A 19,247-nucleotide genomic window follows, 5' to 3' on the forward strand; every position below is an offset into this window, starting at 1 on the left:
GCTTCCTGGATGATGAAGTCCCATTCTTTGCTCCCACAGGCAACTGTCACACAATAGCTTTCATAAACAGACTCATTTTTAGATTAATTAGAAACAGAAAGGGCAAAGAAACACATTTGGATGCTCTTTGCTAACAACCAGAAAAATCACTTTCTGATTTTTTTTTGTTCATAACCAGCTTATACCCTTCTGTTCCTACGCTAGCATTGACCTTTAGCTTAAATAGCTGTAAAACTTGCCAATATTTACTCCCATGATCTATTAGTACGTGGCAGCAACATCCACTCTCAGCTTCCAGACTGCTAAGCTAAGCCACACTTGTTTGGCCTTATCTCACACATTCGTGCCAATTCCCCTCCCAGGACTGCCTCAGAGTCCCCTCTCCCACTTCTATAAATTATTCTCTGCTGATTGCAGTAGTCACCATCTTTCTCAAATCATTTGCTGGTTTCCTACATGACATATTAGAAATATCCTGGAAATACAAGCAGATGAGACCTGCTGCCCACCTGATCTGTCACTGTTGGCATAGAGTATAAAGCAGCATGCAATTTCCCACTTGTCAGGCAGTAACACTTTCCCAACACACTAGTGAGAGCAGACTAAACGAGCCTGTAGTTACCCAGAACTGACCTTTCTTGTCTGTTCATGATACAGTGCATAAGAGTGGGTTAATAAGGATGCTCCCATAGGCAGTAGCACCACCCTCTACAGCAAGAAGCTCACTGCCTGTGGCATACCAGTAAACTACCCCTCAGGCTTAAGACAGCCCTTCCAGAATCTGATACCTATATGCTTGAGAAACAGAAGAAAAAACTCAAGCTACATTTGACACTTCAGTCCAGCCTTAAGACTGTATCATGTATACCTATTCTGAACAGAAGGAACTGACTTACTCCAATACTAGACCAAGCGGCCTCAATTTCTACTGATGAGCACCATGCATAAGTGTCATGTCAAGGTGCTCTGAACACCTCAAGTTTCTATTCCCCACTCCACATCAGATAACAAGGCTCTACCAACACAGCACACCTGTGCAATTTTTTTTCTGCCATTACATGCTCCAAACAAGGTGCAAACAGTGGAGTCTTGCATACAGTTGTAACGGTTGCCTCAACTTCAAAATCTTCACTATTTTTCTACGGCCTTCAGTATGTTTTATTTAGAGGACCTGGTCCACTCTGCTGAGTTTTATGGCACGTTAAAGATCAAAGCTGTAAACGAGCTCAGGAAATTCTCCCTGCAGAACAGATGTGCGATACCATGATGTTCTCAAGGCATCGCAAACGATCCATGTTACAAACTCAGCTCTCAGGCTGCAAATAAAGGCTGTGAGCATTTCCACACATATTCAAAAGCCAAGGAGACAACCAATCTCACCTTTGCTTCATACAGGTATGAATTATATCAATGAGGAACCATTAAAAAGCCTTTTTGAAAGCACCAGTGATTAACCATCACAGCAATGGAAATGAACCACTGCTTGAACCAGAGAAGTTTCATCAATCCTTCATGCACAAAATTGTTTAGACTAAATATGAGGAGTAGACAACTTGGTGGTGTCTTAGAAGTCCTGTTTGGATACCAAAAAACGAGTCTGGATGCAGAGAAAGTTCTTGTATCACCCAGCAAGACCTACATCTGAATGGGCAGCATTCGTTTGCCATGCCACAAGACCTTCAAGTTCCTTCAATTCATTAAATCATTGACATTAAAACATGCAGGAAATAACATTACTCTATTTTACTTCTTACATAGCACCATCCAGAACTAGAGTCCTGCTGTCTTCAAGCATTATATTAAGCACTAATAACAGCATTTGGAGTTCAAATGCCACTTTTACAGTGGGGTTGGGAGAGGGGACACAGACACACACAAAATCATCTTACATAAGTCCAGATTCATAGTACGAGAAAATTCCAGTTACAACAACACTTACACAACTCCAATTAGCTCAGAAACACACGAGGCAACCCTGCTCTACATCTAAACAAGTTGTGTAACCTTGCAGCTTAGAAAACAGGAAACATGTAAAGAAAAACACCACTAAAAAACAACATTGTCATGTACCAAATCTCTTCTTCTGACCTACTGCCCTTTTCTTTGAAGTTATGATGTTATTCAAAGTGTTTGCTTATATTACATGAATAGTTAATGCTTCATTTACGATGCTCCCAGCCAGTGCTGGTTAGCTCATGTTTTCCTCAAGTCTTGTGGTTTGTAACCCAAAGCCCACTGCTATCTCCCTGGCACAGAATTTCTGGTACAGACTGCTTCAAGTAATACACAACACTGGGAAATATCCCCTCCTCCCACACAGAGCCCTAAAAATAAGAGTGTGAAGTCTGACTCTCCTAAGAGCCAATGCTATTTTTAAAGGGCTGCATATGTGGCAGGTAGGAGTCCCCCCACCCACTTCTCCTATTGCACCCCTATTCTGCGCAGAAGGAACTGACTTACTCCAGTATTAGATTAAGTGCTCTCAATTTCTACTGATGAGCACCAAGCATAAGTGTCATGTCCAGGTGCTCTGGACACCACAAGAGTCCACTCCACATCAGATACAAGCCTCTACCAACACAGCACACCTGTGCAATTTTTTTCTGCCACTACATGCTTCAAACAAGGTGCAAACAGTGGAGATTTGCATACAGCGGCAATGGTTGCCTCAGCTCCAAAATTTTCAGTATTTTTCTACAGCCTTCAGTGGGTTCTATTTAGAGGACCTGGCCCACTCTGCAAATAGGTCTAGGTTCCACTTTTCCTGAAAGCTTCAGACAACTGCTGTAGCAGCTCCTGGGAAAAGATAAGTACTTGTTTGACAAAGTAATTGGAAGTGTCTTGGTAAAAATGTGAACGCAGGCTGGGCATCACCGTTAGGTGAAAAGAGCTGACTGCAGTTCATCCTGCATCATGTGCTGTGGGCACCTGGATAGTTTCTTCAGACTGCATCACGCAGGTCACTTCTGGAGAGAATAAACACAGAAATTGTTGTGACCAGATTGCCTAAGGTGGCAGATCTTAGAATCTGTCAGAGAAAAAGGCAGCAATTCTAGGTATGTAGTCTCTAGGTATGTACAAGACATAGGTCACCTACCCACATCACCAGTCACTGCTGCTGCCCACATCTGAGGCGTAATTTCCACGAAGAGGGAGGAAGGAAGGTAAATAAGACACCTTTACCTTCAGAAAAATGTCAATTTGTCAGAATCAAAATCTGTTTTACAGGACCAGGATAAATCTGGATAAGGAATATTTCTCTGGTCTCAGATGTCCAAACAGGGGAGGGAGAGCAAGGAAAGAAGAAGGTAACAGAGTAGCAGTCAATGTACTTTTCTTAACCATGGGAAACCTAGGTTAAAATATCAGCATTCCCCAGTTTCAGGAATCAGAGCCCCATTTCCCTCTTACTCTAGATACATTGAGCTTACAGTGATGGCTCTTCCACAGATGGGTCTCCCATCTGCCATACACTAGTCAAACTCCAAAAGTCAGAACTAGAAAGTCTAACCACCCCACACTTTGGAAAACCAGCAGATACTTTCCATTCAGCTTTACTCCAGAAGTCAAATGCTCGCACATGAAGTAAGGTATAACAGCAGATTACTCACATGCATCCCAGCACAGTCATTATGATATTGGGAGCTACCAAGATGACCCTGGGAGCTACCAACCAGTCAGTCTCACCTCTGTGCCTGGCAAGAAGCTCTGGTAAGGCACATGGAGGACAGGGAGGTGATTCGAAACCCAGCAAGGGTTTACTAACAGGAAGTCCTACCTGACCAATCTACTGGCTTTCTACAATGTGACTACATCGATGGACAAGAGAAGGACAATAGGTATCATCTATCTGGACTTCTGCAAAGCCTCTGAGAGAGTCCCCCACAATCTCCTTCTAAGGTGGAGGGATATGGATTTGATAGGTGGACTGTTCAATAGACAAGGAACTGGTTGGATAGTCACATCCAGAGAGCAGTGATCAATGGCTCAATGTCCAGATGGAGGTGAGTGACAAGTGCAGTCTCTCAGGGGTTTGTGCTGGGAACCCAATACTGTTCAATGTCTTCATCGATGATACAGGTAGTGTCATTGAGTGCATTGTCTGCATACCTGCAGATGACACCAAGCCAAGTGGTGCAGTCAGAGGGATGGATGTCATCCAGAAGGGCCTGGACAAGCTGGAGAAGTGGGCCCAGGTGAACTGTTGAGGTTCTAAAAGGCTGAGTGCAAAGTTCTGTGCTTGAGTCAGGACAAGTCCCATTATCAATACAGGCTTAAGGAGGACATGACAGAGAGTAGACCAACCCTGCCATCAGTAAAGAATAAAAGATAGGTCTTCCTCATGGGAGACTCACTTCTGAAGGGACCAGAAGGCCTGATATACAGATCAGTCTTTGGGAAATGTGCTGCCTCCCAGGGGCCCAGGTTAGTGGTGTAGGGAGACAGCTTCCTTTCCTAGTATGGTCCTCAGACTACTATCCACTGATGATCTTTCAGGCAGGCAGTGATGAAGTAATGACAAGAAGCCTAAGGGCAACAAAGAGAGACTTCAGGGCCTTGGGACAACTCTTTAAGGCATCAGGAGCACTAGTAGTGTTCTCCTCTATCCCTCCACTTGTGGGGGGTGATGACAGAATGAACAGTAAAAGCCAGGAGATTGATGCCTGGTTCTGAGCCTGAAAGTCTCTGCAAAGACTTCAGGTCCTTAAATCATGAGCTGATTTACAGGATACCAAATGTGCTGGCAACAGATGGCATGCACCTGTCTCAGAGGGACCTCAGCCCTGATAACTGAAGATGCAGAGAAGGCAGAGTTGCTGAATGCCTTCTTTGCTACAGTCTTTACTCCCAAGACTGAACTCCCCTATGAATTCTAGACCCTGAATGAAGGAGCAGAGGACTGGATGAGGGAAGAGTATCCACTAGCCAATGAAGACTGGGTTAGGGATCAGTTACACAAATTGAATGTACACAAGTCCATAGGCCCTCATGAGACTCACCCAAGAGTGTTGAGAGAGCTGGGTGGTGGTGTTGCTCTACTTCTCTCCATCATTTTTGCAAAATCCTGGCAGACAGGAGAGGTGCCTGAGGTCTGGAGGAAAGCCAGTGTCACTCTAGTCTTCAAAAATGGCAAGAAAGAGGTTCCAAGAAACTACAGACCAGTGAGCCTCATCTCCATCCCTGGAAAAATGACGGAGCAGCTCATTCTGGAGGTCATCTCTAGGCACTTGGAGGAGATGAAGATGATCAGGAGTAGTCAGCATGAATTTACCAAGGGGAAATCCTTCTTGACTAATCTGATAGCATTCTGTGATGCCATAACTGAATGGGTAGATGCAGGGAGACCAGTGGATGTAGTCTACCTTGACCTTAGTAAGGCTTTTGACACTGTCTCCCATAACATCCTTGTGAGCAAACTCAGGAAGCATGGACAGAAGAACAGACAGTGAGAGGGATTAGGAACTGGTTACAAAATAGAGTCCAAAGAGTGCTGGTCAGTGGTGCCAAGTCCAGCTGGAGAGCTGTAACTAGTAGAGTGCCCCAGGGATCAGTGCTGGGTCTGGTTCTGTTCAACATCTTCATCAATGGCATTGATGAGGGGACAGACAGAGCCTGCTCAGCAAGTTTGCTGATGACACCAAACTGGGAGGCTTGGCTGATACACCTGAAGGCTGTGTGGCCATTCAGTGAGATTTGGACAGACTGGAGAGCTGGGCAGAGAGGAACCAAATGAGATTCAACAAGGATAAGTGCAGAGTCCTGCATCTGGAAAGGAATAATAAACTGCACCAGTACAGGTTAGGAGGTGATCTGCTGGAGAGCAGCCCTGTGGAGAAGGACCTGGTGGACAACAGGTTATCCATGGGACAGCAATGTGCTCTTGTGGCCAAGAAGGCCAATGGGATCCTGGGGTGTATTAAGAGGAATGTGTCCAGCACATCAAGGGCAGTTCTCCTCCCCTTCCACTCTGCCCTGGTGAGACCTCAGCTGGAATATTGCATCCAGTTTTGGGCTCCCCACTTTAGGAGGGCCAGGGATCTACTTGAGAGAGTCCAACTGAGAGCTACCAGGATGATTAAAGGACTGGAGCACGTGCCCTATGAGGAGAGGCTGAGAGACCTGGGGCTGTTTGGTCTGGAGAAAACTGAGAAGGAATTTAATAAATGTTTATAAATATCTGAAGGGTGGGTGTCAAGAGGGAGGGGACAGGCTCTTCTCAGTTGCACCCTGTGATAAGCAAGGGGATATAAACTACAGGACAGGAGGTTCCACTTCAACTTCAGTGAGGAGGAACTTCTTCACTGTAGGGTCACAGAGCACTGGAACAGGCTGCCCAGAGAGATTGTGGAGTCTCCCTCTCTGGAGACTTTCAAGCCCTGTCTGGATGCATTCCGGTGTGACCTGTGCTAGATTATACGGTCTTGCTCTGGCAGGAGGATTGGACTCGAAAATCTCCTGAGGTCCCTTCAAACCCCTAACCTCCTGTGATCCTGTTAGAAAAGGACTCTAGCACAGGAGCTAGCAAGGCTCACTGAAAGAGTTTCAAACTAGATTTGAAGGGGGTAAGACACAAAACTGGGCTTGCTAGAAATAAGCCCAAGGGCAGCACACCAAATATTGAGAAATGGTATGCTAGTGAGGTCTTTTGGCCTGCCATTTCAGTGAAGGTAGGGAATGGAGACCCACAGGGCAGCAAAGACACTCTGGTGACTGATGAATTAGCAACCCCAGGAGCACCTGGGACCAGTCAGATAGGAATTAGGAGTTCTGTCTGCAAAAAGGTGGCAAGACCTTAAGATCAAGTGGAGGGCATCTACACTAAAGCATGCAGCATGGGAAAGAAACAGGCAGACCTGGAAGTCAATTGTACAGCAGGAAAATTACAGTGTAGTGGCAATCACAGAAACACGACTGGAGTGCCACAATTAATGGTTGCAAGCTCTTCAGAAGGCATAGGAAGAAAGGAGAGGTGGTGTGGCAGCCCTGTGTGTCACGGAGTGTTTTGCCTGTATTGAAGTCGATGGTGACGATAGGGTTGAGTCTTTAAGGGTACAGAATCAGGGGAAGGCCAACAAGGCAGATACCCTGGTGGAAGTCTATCATAGACCACCCAACCAGGATGAAGAGACAGATAAAATATTCTTCAGGAATGTGGAAGTAGTCTCACGATCGCTGGCCTTTGTTCCTGTGGGGAACTTCAGCTTCCCTGATGTCTGCTGGAAATACAACACAGCAGAAGGAGCAGCCCCGGAGGTTCCTAGTGCATGTGGAGGAGAACTTCCTGACACAGCTGTTGAGGGAGCCAGCTAGCAGGACTACTCTGCTGCACCTGCTGTTTGTGAACAGAGAAGGACTTGCAACAACTTGGGCACGGTCTTGGGCATAGTGATCATGAAATGACAAAGCCCTCAGTTGCTACAGAAGAGGGCGGTCAGCAGAGCTGCCATTTTGGAATTCCAGCAGGCAGACTTTGGCCTGCTTCAGAGACTGGATGACTGAGTCCCTTAGGAGGCTGGAGTGTGCTCAAGAGGGAACTCTCAAAGACTCAGGAACAGGCCATCCCCATGTGCTGAAAGATGAGTCATGAGGGAAGAAGGCTGGCCTGGATGAACTGAGAGGTTTGGTTGCAACTGAGGGGAGAGGAAAAGGAGAGTTTATGGTCATTGGCAGAAGGGCCAGGCAACTCAGGAGGACTATGTTGTCATGATGCTATGCAGGGAGAAAACTAGAAGGGCCAAATCCAACTGGAAATTAATCTAGCTTCAGCTGTTGAAAAGAACAGGAAATGCTTCCACAAATATATTAACAACTTAAGGAGGACTAAGGAGAATCTCTGTCCTTTGTTGGATGCAGAGGGGAATATTGTAGTCAAGGATGAGAAAAGGCTGAGGTACTCAATGCCTTTCTCTGCCTCAGTCTTTATTAGTAAGACCAGTTGTTTGCTGGATATCCATCTCCCTGAGCTGGAAGACAGGGATGGGGAGCAGAATGAAGCCCCCATAATCCAAGGACAGATGGTTAGTGACCTGCTGCATTACTTAGACATATACAAGTCAATGGACCCAGATGATATACACCCAAGGGTACTGAGGGAGCTGGTGAAAGTGCTCACCAAGCCACTTTCCATCATTTACCAGCAGTCTTGGCCAACTGGATTGGCAGATGTGATACCTATCTACAGGAAGGGCCGAAAGGAGGACCCAGGGAACTACAGACCTGTCAGTCTGACTTCAGTGCCTGGAAAAGTCATGGACCAGGTCATTTTGAGTGCCATTACGCAGCATGTGCAGGGAGGCAGGTGATTAGGCCCAGTCAGCATGGGTTCATGAAGGTCAAGTCCTGCTTGAAAAACCTGATCTCCTTCCACAACACAGTAACCCGCTTAGTGGATGAGGGAAAGGCTGTGGGTGTTGTTTCTCTCGACTTAAGTAAAGCCTTTGACGCTGTCTCCCACAGCATTCTCCTGGAGAAACTGGCTGCTCATGGCTTGGATGGGTGGATGCTTTGCTGGGTTAATTTTTTTCTGGATGTCCAGGCCAAACCCAGTTGGCGGCTGGTCACAAGTGGTGGTTCTCCAGGGCTCAGCACTAGGCAATTCTTGTTTAAGATCTTCATCACTAATCTTGATAAGGCAATCAAGAGCTTCCTCAGTAAGTTTGCAGATGATACCAAAGGTAGGAAGGCTCTGCAGATGGATCTGGACAGGCTGGATCAATGGGCTGAGGTCAACTATACAAGACTCAACAAGGCCAAGTGCCAGATCCTGCACTTGGGTCACAACAACCCTATGCAATGCTACAGGATTGGGGCAAAGTGGCTGGAAAGCTGCCCCTGGGGGTGCTGGCTGACAGCCACTGAACATGAGCCAGCAGTGTGCCTAGGTAGCCACAAAGGCCAACAGCATCCTGGCCCGTATCAGGAACAGAGTGGCCAGCAGGAGTAGGGTAGTGGCCATACCCCTGGTACTTGGCACTGGTAAGGCCACACCTTGAGTGCTGTGTTCAGTTTTGGACCCCTGACTACAAGAGGGACATGGAGTTGCTGGAGTGGGTCCAGAAGAGAGCAATGAAGCTAGTAAAGGGTCTGAAGAATAAGTCTTATGAAGGAGGGAGCTGGGATTGTTTAGTCTGGAGAAGAGGAGGCTGAGGGGAAACCTCATTGCTCTCTACATGTACCTGAAAGGAGGTAGAATGAGAGGAAATGTCCTAAAACTGTGCCAGCAGAGCTTTGGATTGGATATTAGGAAAAACTTCTTTACTGAAGGAGTGGTCAGGCATTGAAATAGACTGCCCCAGGGAGGTGATGGAGTCACCATCCCTGGAGGTGTTCAAAAAACGTGTAGATGTGGCACTTCAAGACATGGTTGAATGGCCTTGGTGGTGTTAGTTCAAGAGTTTGACTCTCCTATAGGTCTTCTCCAACCAAAATTATTCTAAAACCTTCGTAAGTACAAAAGGTAGAAAAGGAGGAAGATACTAACTAGAAATGTACTGTTGCTCTATGAAGAGAAGTTTCTAGTAACTCTCTGTTAGAGTCACAGCACTTCGGTTTGCTGTTTGCTACTGTGTGGGAGGCTTTCAAAATGCTGAGCTTACTCATCTTCACGAGACTAATAAAAAGACACCTAGGCAACAAAGCTTAAGGGAAATAAAATATTGAAAGTAAACTATTGTGTGGACTGCACAGTTCATGAGAACTAGTAAGGGACAGTTTCTGATCTTTTGGTGACTGCTCAAAGCAGGTGTGTCCCATTAGCTGTCTGGGCTAGTTTACAGTACATAGTTTTACTGATCTGAGGGCATGGATTCACAGGTGGGGAGTGGGGCCAGGAAGGAAACTTATAAAATCAAACTGGCAACCAAAACTAGCACCAATTAGTGCCTTGCTGGTCTCCTCACTAAGTGAGGGAAGTCCATAAAGAAACTTCAGGGCATAACACAGCTACAGAAGAGGTGAATGGTGGTAGTTTGCACCAGTAGCTTTCTTTCTCAAAGTTAAAACAGAGTTCACAGTCCAAAAATCAGGAATACAGTATCATCCCTGGAACAGGGCTTTTAAAAATGAGACCCTGATGGTTCTTAAGTATTTGCAGATGCTTGATCAGAAGTACTGACTGTGAAGCTATGGGACAGGGAAAAATAAGATTGACAGTAAGACTGAGTGCCCACAAGACTAGAGTAGACCAGTCATCAAGTCCCCTTGCTCTAGGTGCTTACCATATTCCAGAAAAACAATGTCATGAACTATTTCTACCATCTCAGTACGTGTTTCAGTTACAAACCAATCAAAAAGAATAGACTAATGAAACTGAATAGAGGAAAAAAAATACTAAAATCTAAATAATTAGTATTAAATGGCACCCAGAAGAAGAAGGAAGCAAAGAGGAAACACTACTTCAACAACTTAGCTTTGAATGGAAACCAAAGCCAAATGCCAGGTCCTGCACTTGGGTCACAACAAGCAACGCTACAGGCTTGGGGAAGTGTGACTGCAGAGCTGTCTCACAGAAAGGGACCTGTGAGTTCTAATCAACAAGCAGTTGAATATGAGCAAGCAGAATGCCCAGGTGGCCAAGAAAGCCAATGGCATCCTGGCTTGTATTAGAAGTGCTGTGTCCAGCAGGAGTAGGGAGGTGATTGTCCCCTTGTACTCAGCTCCGTCAAGGCAATGCCTTGAGTACTGTGTCCAGTTTTGGGCACCACAATACAAGAGAGATGTGGAGGAGCTGGAGTGAGTGCAGAGGAGGGTGATGAAGCTGTGAAGGGCCTAGAAAATAAATCCTATGAAGGGAGACTGCTGAGGGGAGACCTCATTGCTCTCTACAACTACCTGAAAGGACATTGTAGAGAGGCTGGTGCTGGTCTCTTCTCACAGGTGATAAGTGACAGAAAAGCCTCAAGCTGCAACTGGGTAGGTTTAGACTGAACATTAGGAAGCAAAATTTCACAGAAAGAGTGATCAAGCATTGGAATGTGCTGCCCAGGGAGGTGGTTGAGTCACCATCCCTGGATGTGTTTAAAGGTTATTTGGATGCGGGGCTTGAGGATATGGTTTGGGGGTGAACCCTGTAGAGCAGGGTTATCAGTTGGACCTGGTGATCCTGAGGGTCTTTTCTAACCTGAATGTTTCTGTGATTATGTGATTTATGTGAAGTAAATTGATGTATTTAATCTCCTGGCATAAAAGAGGAAAATTATGCCTAAATATTTTTTCAATATAAATAGGTAAAACTCCAGAAATCCCAGACCATTGTACTCTCTTGCAATACTTCAACATACTTGAAAGAATTGGTAAGAGAGGCAATTTGATGATTTAAGCAAAATTTTGTTCTTCTGCAGTCTGACATTTTTTCTGTGTTATACAAACCTCAGTTTCAAATTTGAGTAATTTTAAAAGTCACACAGCTGTGTCCCTAGCTGAAGGCTGTTTCAATTAAAGAAGGCTTCAAGTTGAAGATGCAATAGCTGTGTTTGTTCTAGAAAAGAAGCTTCCACAGAGGGACTGCAGCAGATGAGCTATCAATTAATCCCTCTCTGTAGACAAAGTTCTAAGTGTGAAGGTGAGAATTACTGAGTCATTCCTCTCAGGGCTGAAAACCCTAGTTTGATTCTGGCATAATTAAGTTTTCTCTTCACAAACACAGAAGGAGAAGAAGGGAAACAGCAGAAAAAGAAAAAGCCATGCATGCTACCACAAAGCTTTTTCAACATGCAGTTACAAATTTCTGTGTCATTTTATAATTCTCAGGTCTTAATTAAAATACTACATTTCTCTGACTCATGGTGCTGTAGGATGCATGTATATTATTCACATGAATACTAATCTCTTCCCAGGTAGGAGGCTGATTTTCTCAGGGGATATATAATCACATCACATATGGAAACTTCTTGTGTGTCTTCTTTTTTCTTTCTTTCTTTCAAATTTCAGCCATATCATTAACAACTAAGAGTCATAAGAACCTTTCCAGTAACCTCTGTGACAGAAATCCATCAGTTTTGACCTGTATGCTAGAGCTCCATGTGTATTAATAAAAAGATAGTGCACACTGGGGAAGGGGAACATAAGAAAGAGATGGAGGTATCACTTCAAACATTGAGGACATAAGCAGCTTCAAGTGCTGGAACAAAAAAGGAGGGTAGTGCTCTTGAAAGCTTCCAGGTAATAACAGAATGTGAGAAGATTTTAGTAAGGTGACCCGAGAAATGAGCTATGACCTTTTCTAACTACCAACAGAACTACCTGGCTAGACTATCATTACAGGGACCTTTAAAATACTCAGCTGGATAGTCTGTATTCCTATCAATGACTTTCAAACAAGATCCAGGAATAAGTTGGTGATGCACAAGGTACAGAATGCAACTAGCAGATATGTTCTTCTAGATTTGGGCAATGGCACAGAGAGAAATGATGATGCAAATGCATCTGAGAAAACAGTGACACTCTTCCCTAGATACCTTAGAAGGAAATGATTAGACAAGCTAAAAATCACTACATAGTTCAAGAATACAAATAGAAAAATCTCAGAAAATTAGCAGCTAGAGCTTAAAGGACATGGGAGTTCAGGAAGCTGTTAATAGTTAATGAAACAGCACTAACACAAAAAACACAAGCTATCCCAGTGTCCAGAAACAAAAGGACATAGGAAAAGACATAGCCCTCTAAAGAGGGCTTGAATCCACTTGAGGAAGTTTTTAGGGATAAACATGACTGGCACAGGAAAAAAAAAGTCAAAATGTTGAAGACAAAATTAAACACCTAGCAGAGAACACACAATACGCTTGAAAAAACAAGGCTGCTGCTCATAGGAAGGCAAAGCTGTCATCAGATAGTATTAAGAAGCCTGGAATATTTGATGCCTTAATTGCTTCAGGTCTTCACTGACAACCACAGTCAGGCAGATGACAGAATCAGTACTGGTTTTTAAAAAGGGTGGGGTAGGGGGCTGAAGTTCAGCAAGTAGTACAAAACAGGCTGTAGTAAAGGAAAACAAATTCGAAGCAGGTAAGGTAGTTATTTCTAAGTCAGTTGGCCCTGACAAATCTTCATCCTCAGGTACCAGGTTGCCATGCTAACAATCACAATACACTAGCAAGTTGAAAAACAAACAATACACTTAGGATTTGGAACGGACAAACCAAGCATTTATGCTTAAAAGATAAGAGGAGGAAGACTGAGATAATTATGAAAGCAGTAACTTGACTTCCCCCCCCTTCTGGGAATTGAAGACTGGAACAAATAACCAAAATATTTTCAAATCTTCTAGAACATAAAAAGGAGAGAAATAGCACCAAGTGTGGTTTCATCAAGAGTAGAACTGTGTCCAATGCATTTAAATTTCTTCTATGACAAACTAAATTAGTCTTAGAGGCAGGAGAACAACAGCAGAAGTTTTATATCCTGAGGTCTGGTTGAATTGCTAAAACAGTTGCAGACACTGGAAAAAATTACACTCACACCCAAAGAATACATCAAGCAGGGTCCCTCAAGCAGATCTGGTAGCACACAGCCAGACAGCTTGGGTACTACACAACTATTTTACATACAACTTGAAGGATTTGTGGATATAACAGATGAGGAAGAGACAGACAGAAATGTGCTTAAGGAGTGAAAAAAACAATTCTGTAAGAACAAGTGCAAAACCATATTCAGTTGTAATCCAACATAAATATAGGCTAAGGAACAACAGAAAAAGCTCTTCTTCAGAAGGAACCTCAACTCTGGAAAGGGTAAGAGGCTAAATATGCCTCTAGTTAGTCTGCAATACAAAGACACCATCACAGCAGGACAGATGGTATCCTGGGGTTACACTCTGTAAAACAAAGTCTTCATTGCTCTGTAGTGCACACAAGCAGGCTCTCAGCTGGATTTCTACATTCAGTTTTGGATGCTGCACTTCAGGAAAGGCAAAGAATACGAGAAAAGAAACAAAAAGCCGGATTAAAGAGTATCTAAAAAACAGCAACAAAAACAAACCAACAACAAAATGTCAAGAAAAGACAAAAAGAAAAGGGTCATTTAGTGAATATGAGAACAGTTCAGCAGCCCTGCACTATTACAGAGAGGAAGGGAATGAGTTCTGCTCCTTTATTCCTTGTCCTAATCACGAGAAATGGATTTATGTGACACCAGGGAGATCTAGAGCAGGTAAGGAAAAGCCTTTGGACAGTAAAGACAGCTAAACTGTGGAGCAGGTTGCTGGAAAGCTCCATCTCTTATGCTTTTATGTTTTATGGGAATTTGGGATCAACAGTTGTTAGGACTGGTCAAGGCAAAGGAGATCATGACATTTTGCTATGATAACTAAAAGAGTGTTTCTGTAATGGTGCTTTCAAAGCATGTCTTCTCTCCAGTTAATCAGAACCACAAAGACTGATGTTGAACCACCTCATGGACCTTGTATCCTCTCAGAAAAAGATACTCAGTGAGAAGTTTCACTGAATCTCTTGTCCCTTCTAGTACACTTGTGCACTTGTTTTCTATAAGGCACAGAACTATTTCACTTGCATGCTCCTCAAAACTGCAATAGAAGTTCCTTTTCTTAAATACTAATGGTGTTCTTAAATTTCACTTTCCATGTCAAACTGACAGTTTTGACCCAGATCTCTTGTGCTTAGAAGCAAGATAACACAGTAATTGCTAGATGGGAAAGAATTTACAAACCAGGTAAGCCACAGGAAAAACTAATTCTGCTATGGCATTTCAGATGCTTCCCTAGATACCAAAAAAAAAAAAATTTGTTTTCCTAAAAATGTGCAATTAATCCAAAAGAGAATGAGAAGTCCAGCTACTGATAGATACTCTAAAATAATTTCTTATAAAAACAAAGCAAAAGAGCTCTAGAAGAAAGCAGTATTACACTTTGGGTAGTAGGCAATAGTTTATCATCCATAGAATGTGAACACCATATGTTATCTTTCTGTGGGCATGCAGATGGATGAAAGCATAAGATTTCATTTTAAAAAATACCACTTTTTGGGTCTTAATCGCTGTTTTCTAAAACAAGAGTGTTTACACTGTTGAAGAAAATGTCATAACCTTTTCCTTTTGACTTCCCAAATCAAGATTATTTATTTTTAAGCCCTACTTTCATGAGCTGGAAATACCAAGACACATTATACACCCACTTTCAATTAGTATATATAAAAATATTTGATGTGAAGTTTCCCAAGGAACATTTTCACACAACAAATAATACTCCTATTAAGCTAACAAGCTATCCTTAAATTGCCTTCAGAAAAAAATTTCATCTCCAATAGTTTAACACAAATAATTTAGTCCCAGAGATTATTCTTACTACTTACAAATTCAGAGATCAATGTTCTGCTTCTGCATCTTTTCTGATATTAATTTTTAGTTCCACACAATGATGCTAAAAATGTATGGCAGAATTAGATAGTTCAATGACCATCATAAGATGCTGCAGTCCTAAACAATACTTTTTCTTTTTCCTTTTTTTTTTTAATTTTCGTCTGCAAAACATCAAAACTTTAAAAGGTATCTTACAAGGAAGAAGTGAAACTGTCAGCCACAGGTGTAAACCCCAGGTAGCATATAGCAGGAGTGATGCAATACTCCATCCTACCTCTTGAAGCCGCAGTCGAACTTTGCTAATGGCTCTAATCCAATGGGCTCTTGCTGGAGGAAATGGTGGTGGCTCGATGTCACCATGGTAGCTTAAAGGCGAAAAACAAAAAATCACTACATGATAAAACACTCCTCTGTAGCATTCAAGAGTAGCATTAAACATTACACAGTGCGATCACAACTTCAGCTTTGGAAGCTGAAGTAATCACAGGCTCTGGTCAACAAAGCCCTGCACATGCTCTGGGATGTCAGGCTAAAGCGGAGGTTTCCTCATAGACTGGAACCATCTTGGAAAATGATGAGCTGGGAGATAAAAGTAACGATATAATCCAGCTCCAGGAGTAAGATGCTGACATCAGAAAAGCAGTCTAAGATACCTGATGAATCAGTTCAACATACTGGTACTGCAACTGCATGCATAAAGAAAAAAGATCTTCTATCCCCATCTCTGTTGCAGGCTTCTTCTAAACACTGCCTCTTCCTGTTCACACCTACTGCTACAGATCTACAGCCCCTCATTAGTAGAAACACTGTTAGGAGGTCTCAGCTGTGGTTTTCCCCATTCACTGCATGTTTCTCACTCCACCCTTTCCTATAGCTTTTCAAGAGGGCATGAGCATCTCACAACACATTTTACATGCCCTAATACTATAGTACATTAAGCCTTTGGTTGAAATCTTCTTTTTCATTTTGCTGAGGTGCAAAACACCAAAACAAACATTCTTCCCTCTTTCCAAAGCACCTAGCACTGCTGGCAGTACATTTAATAGAAAACAAAGAAATGAACTAGCACCCAACCAACCAAAGCCAAAAAATAATCCCACTGCTGAGAACAGCATCCATCCATGCTAGACAACTTGCTCAGGTAGAACTCTGAGGATCAAAATCCGGAACTCAGTTCCATACATATTCTATGAAGACAAGAAAACACTAACAGAATGGAGAGAAAGGAAGCCAGTGCAAGAGTATCTAAGTTAGATGCCTAAATTAGCCTGAAATAGACTATGTGAATAACCTTCCCCATGAACAAATATAGGCCAGCCATTCTGGAACAAGACTCCTGCTGCTCCGTAAGGCGAAGAGTAAAGTGAGTCAGAGTTTAAAAACAGTTTAACACTTTTTTTTATGTCTTCTTTTCCTTTTTTCATCTTTAGTATAAGGGTTGCCCACACATGAACTGCTGTGGCTAATCCTGTCCTCAAGAGAAGTAACACCAGCTGTACACTTCAAAAGATAGAGGCAGGCAGACATCTTTCCAGGTATCTAACTGAATTAGATGTAAACATCCCCTCATACTCACAAAAGTATAACCACATCTACTCTAGGGGTTGCAACAACGTAATTACCTCATGGAAAAAAATGTCACTCCCTACATAGTCAAATTTTAAATTCCTGTAAAACCTATACAAAACCCAGCACGTTACTCCCCCAAACTTCATTGAAATATTTCTGAAGCCTGCCTTCAATACTGCTGACAGCTTGGAAAGCCCAACTGCAGGGACAAGAAAAGCTGCCACAGTGAGTCAGAGCAACATGTCTATTCACGTTGTAATTCCACAACCTCCAACCACATAAACACTAACTGTGGTAGCCTACTACACAGGAACGGAACTAGTGCAGCACCAAGCACGACTGCATGTAGTTCTTGGATGCCTACACGTGAGCTCGATCACAGATGAGCAATGGAAGCAGCTATCTTTGGGCCAGACTACATTCATCAAGCCAGAATAAGTAAATACAGCAAATGAGCTTCACAGCACTAGCAGGCCTTCCTCTCTGCACACGTAGCAAACATGGGTGAAGGTCAGCCAATGCCTCATAAGTAACTAGTCCTGCATATAAAGATGTTTCACAGATCAGCAACATCGATTCAGTTCTTACAAAAGGCTGAAAGAACAACGTGCAAAATTTGCCCCACAAAATAGCAAAGAGAAGAATCCTCTTTGAACTAGCTGAAAAGAACCCAGGAACAGTTTTACCTACCTTACTTGGGCTGCTACATCAGCATCATTGAGCTTCTCAGGTCCCAGAGGTAGCTGAGCTGCAGAATGGTCTGCAGGTTTCTCCTCTGTCTCGCAGACCTTCTCCTCCTGTCCTTTGTTGTGAGGCTCTTCCTGCTCCCTGGGCAATGCCTGACCATCTTTCTGGTAGCTGCCCGAACTGTGGTAGGAATGATCTGACTCTTTTTCCTGATGATCCTCTTCTTGCTCAGAGCCATGGGTACTTTCATGGAAATGGTCCAGCTCACTTAGATGAGAGCTCCCCTGGCTGACATTGCAAGAGGAGCCATATCTACTACTGCCAGCAGGACTATGAGAGAATAAGGAAGTCCATCAGAAAAAAACAATGGCTTGGAGAAACACAAAGCAATCAGCACATCTAACAAACTGAGTGGGATGCTAAATATTACTGAAAAGACATATTATGAAGTCATATTTAACTGTGATATTTCCTGAACTAGACTTCTGTACCTCAAAACCTTGGAAGGCAGTAGAAATACTCCATGCACAGCCTACCAGTATATGGACCATATACGCCAATGGTATCTCTTTCAGTCTGACTGACTAGTTCTTCACTTTTTATCTGCCAGAAACCGCTAGTGAAGATATTCTAATAACCAGACAGGAATAAGAATGGAAACATAGAAACTCAGAGTGGAAGTGTTTCAGTCTTCTACAGTTTCACTACAGCTAGGGTCTTTACCACAGCCACTTAGGCTGACTTGTTAAGATGTACAGTTAACTGAATTTTACATCTATATATATTACACATTTATGATAAAAAAAAAATGCAGTTAAGATTTAAGTTTGTCAAGACTATCAACTTTAAACCTTTTACAAAAGCAGAGCAATTGTTCAAGGGGAAGCCACATATCTCACTCTAATGAAGCTTTTTCAACAATTTGATTTACATTTACACAGGAGTGTGACCTCTGTGATTCAAGACACCACTTCCAGGACTGAATTCCTAGAATCCTCACACAAAATACAGTGGATGGAGCTTTCATGCAGTCAGGAGAACTATGACCAAGAATTAAGAGAAGAATTTGAAGCCAGATAGGAAGCCTTGGGAGCGCAGTGTTGCAGCTGTGTGATCACAGGCAGAAGTTTCGCTTAAATCATGCACAGCCCTAAGTTTAGCAAGTGTCTGTTTTGATTTTTTGTGGCAACTGTAACTTAACACATGCACAGCTGTGACTGAACACAAATGTATAAAATATTGATACCTTCCTTTAGTGGCTTTCCTAACTGCATGAAATAACCTTGCACAGATTTTAGGAAGAGCAAGCATTAGAATACCTTCACTGATATCTCTGAAAATGTTGTAAAATCTTCAATGATGTGAAATGAACCTTATTAGTCATATAATACACCAGCACTACATTAAACTTCCGTCTAAAATTAAAGCCTTTACCTTGCATTTTGAAAAAAAAAAATTAAAAATCCTCTGCCTTTTAGTACCTTTTACTTACTGTTACTTTTTTCTTAGTAAATGCAACGTAATTATCACTGAATAAGAAAGCAAAGTGAATTGTATGCAGCAGAATTAACACACAGGAACATGACTTCTGGAAGGTTAATGAAATTAGCACTAAAAACACTTCATTCAGTGGGACACAGTATAAGGACACGGGCAATCCAATTACACTTACAGCAAAGAGT

General features: G+C 42.9%; 1 protein-coding gene across 1 annotated transcript in view; it reads right to left on the minus strand.

The window, feature by feature from the left end:
* UNC13B (unc-13 homolog B) overlaps positions 1-19,247 on the minus strand; it is a 192,728-nt gene that overhangs the window by 124,345 nt on the left and 49,136 nt on the right. Inside the window, exons 7-8 of the mRNA XM_054398324.1 lie at positions 17,569-17,895; positions 15,584-15,674 (exon numbers count right to left, since the gene is read on the minus strand). Of these exons, the coding sequence (XP_054254299.1) occupies positions 15,584-15,674; positions 17,569-17,895 (418 nt within the window). The remainder of the gene's footprint in view (positions 1-15,583; positions 15,675-17,568; positions 17,896-19,247) is intronic.

Source organism: Indicator indicator (assembly GCF_027791375.1).
Source record: "Indicator indicator isolate 239-I01 chromosome Z unlocalized genomic scaffold, UM_Iind_1.1 iindZ_random_scaffold_45, whole genome shotgun sequence".
In the NCBI taxonomy this organism is placed as follows: domain Eukaryota; kingdom Metazoa; phylum Chordata; class Aves; order Piciformes; family Indicatoridae; genus Indicator; species Indicator indicator.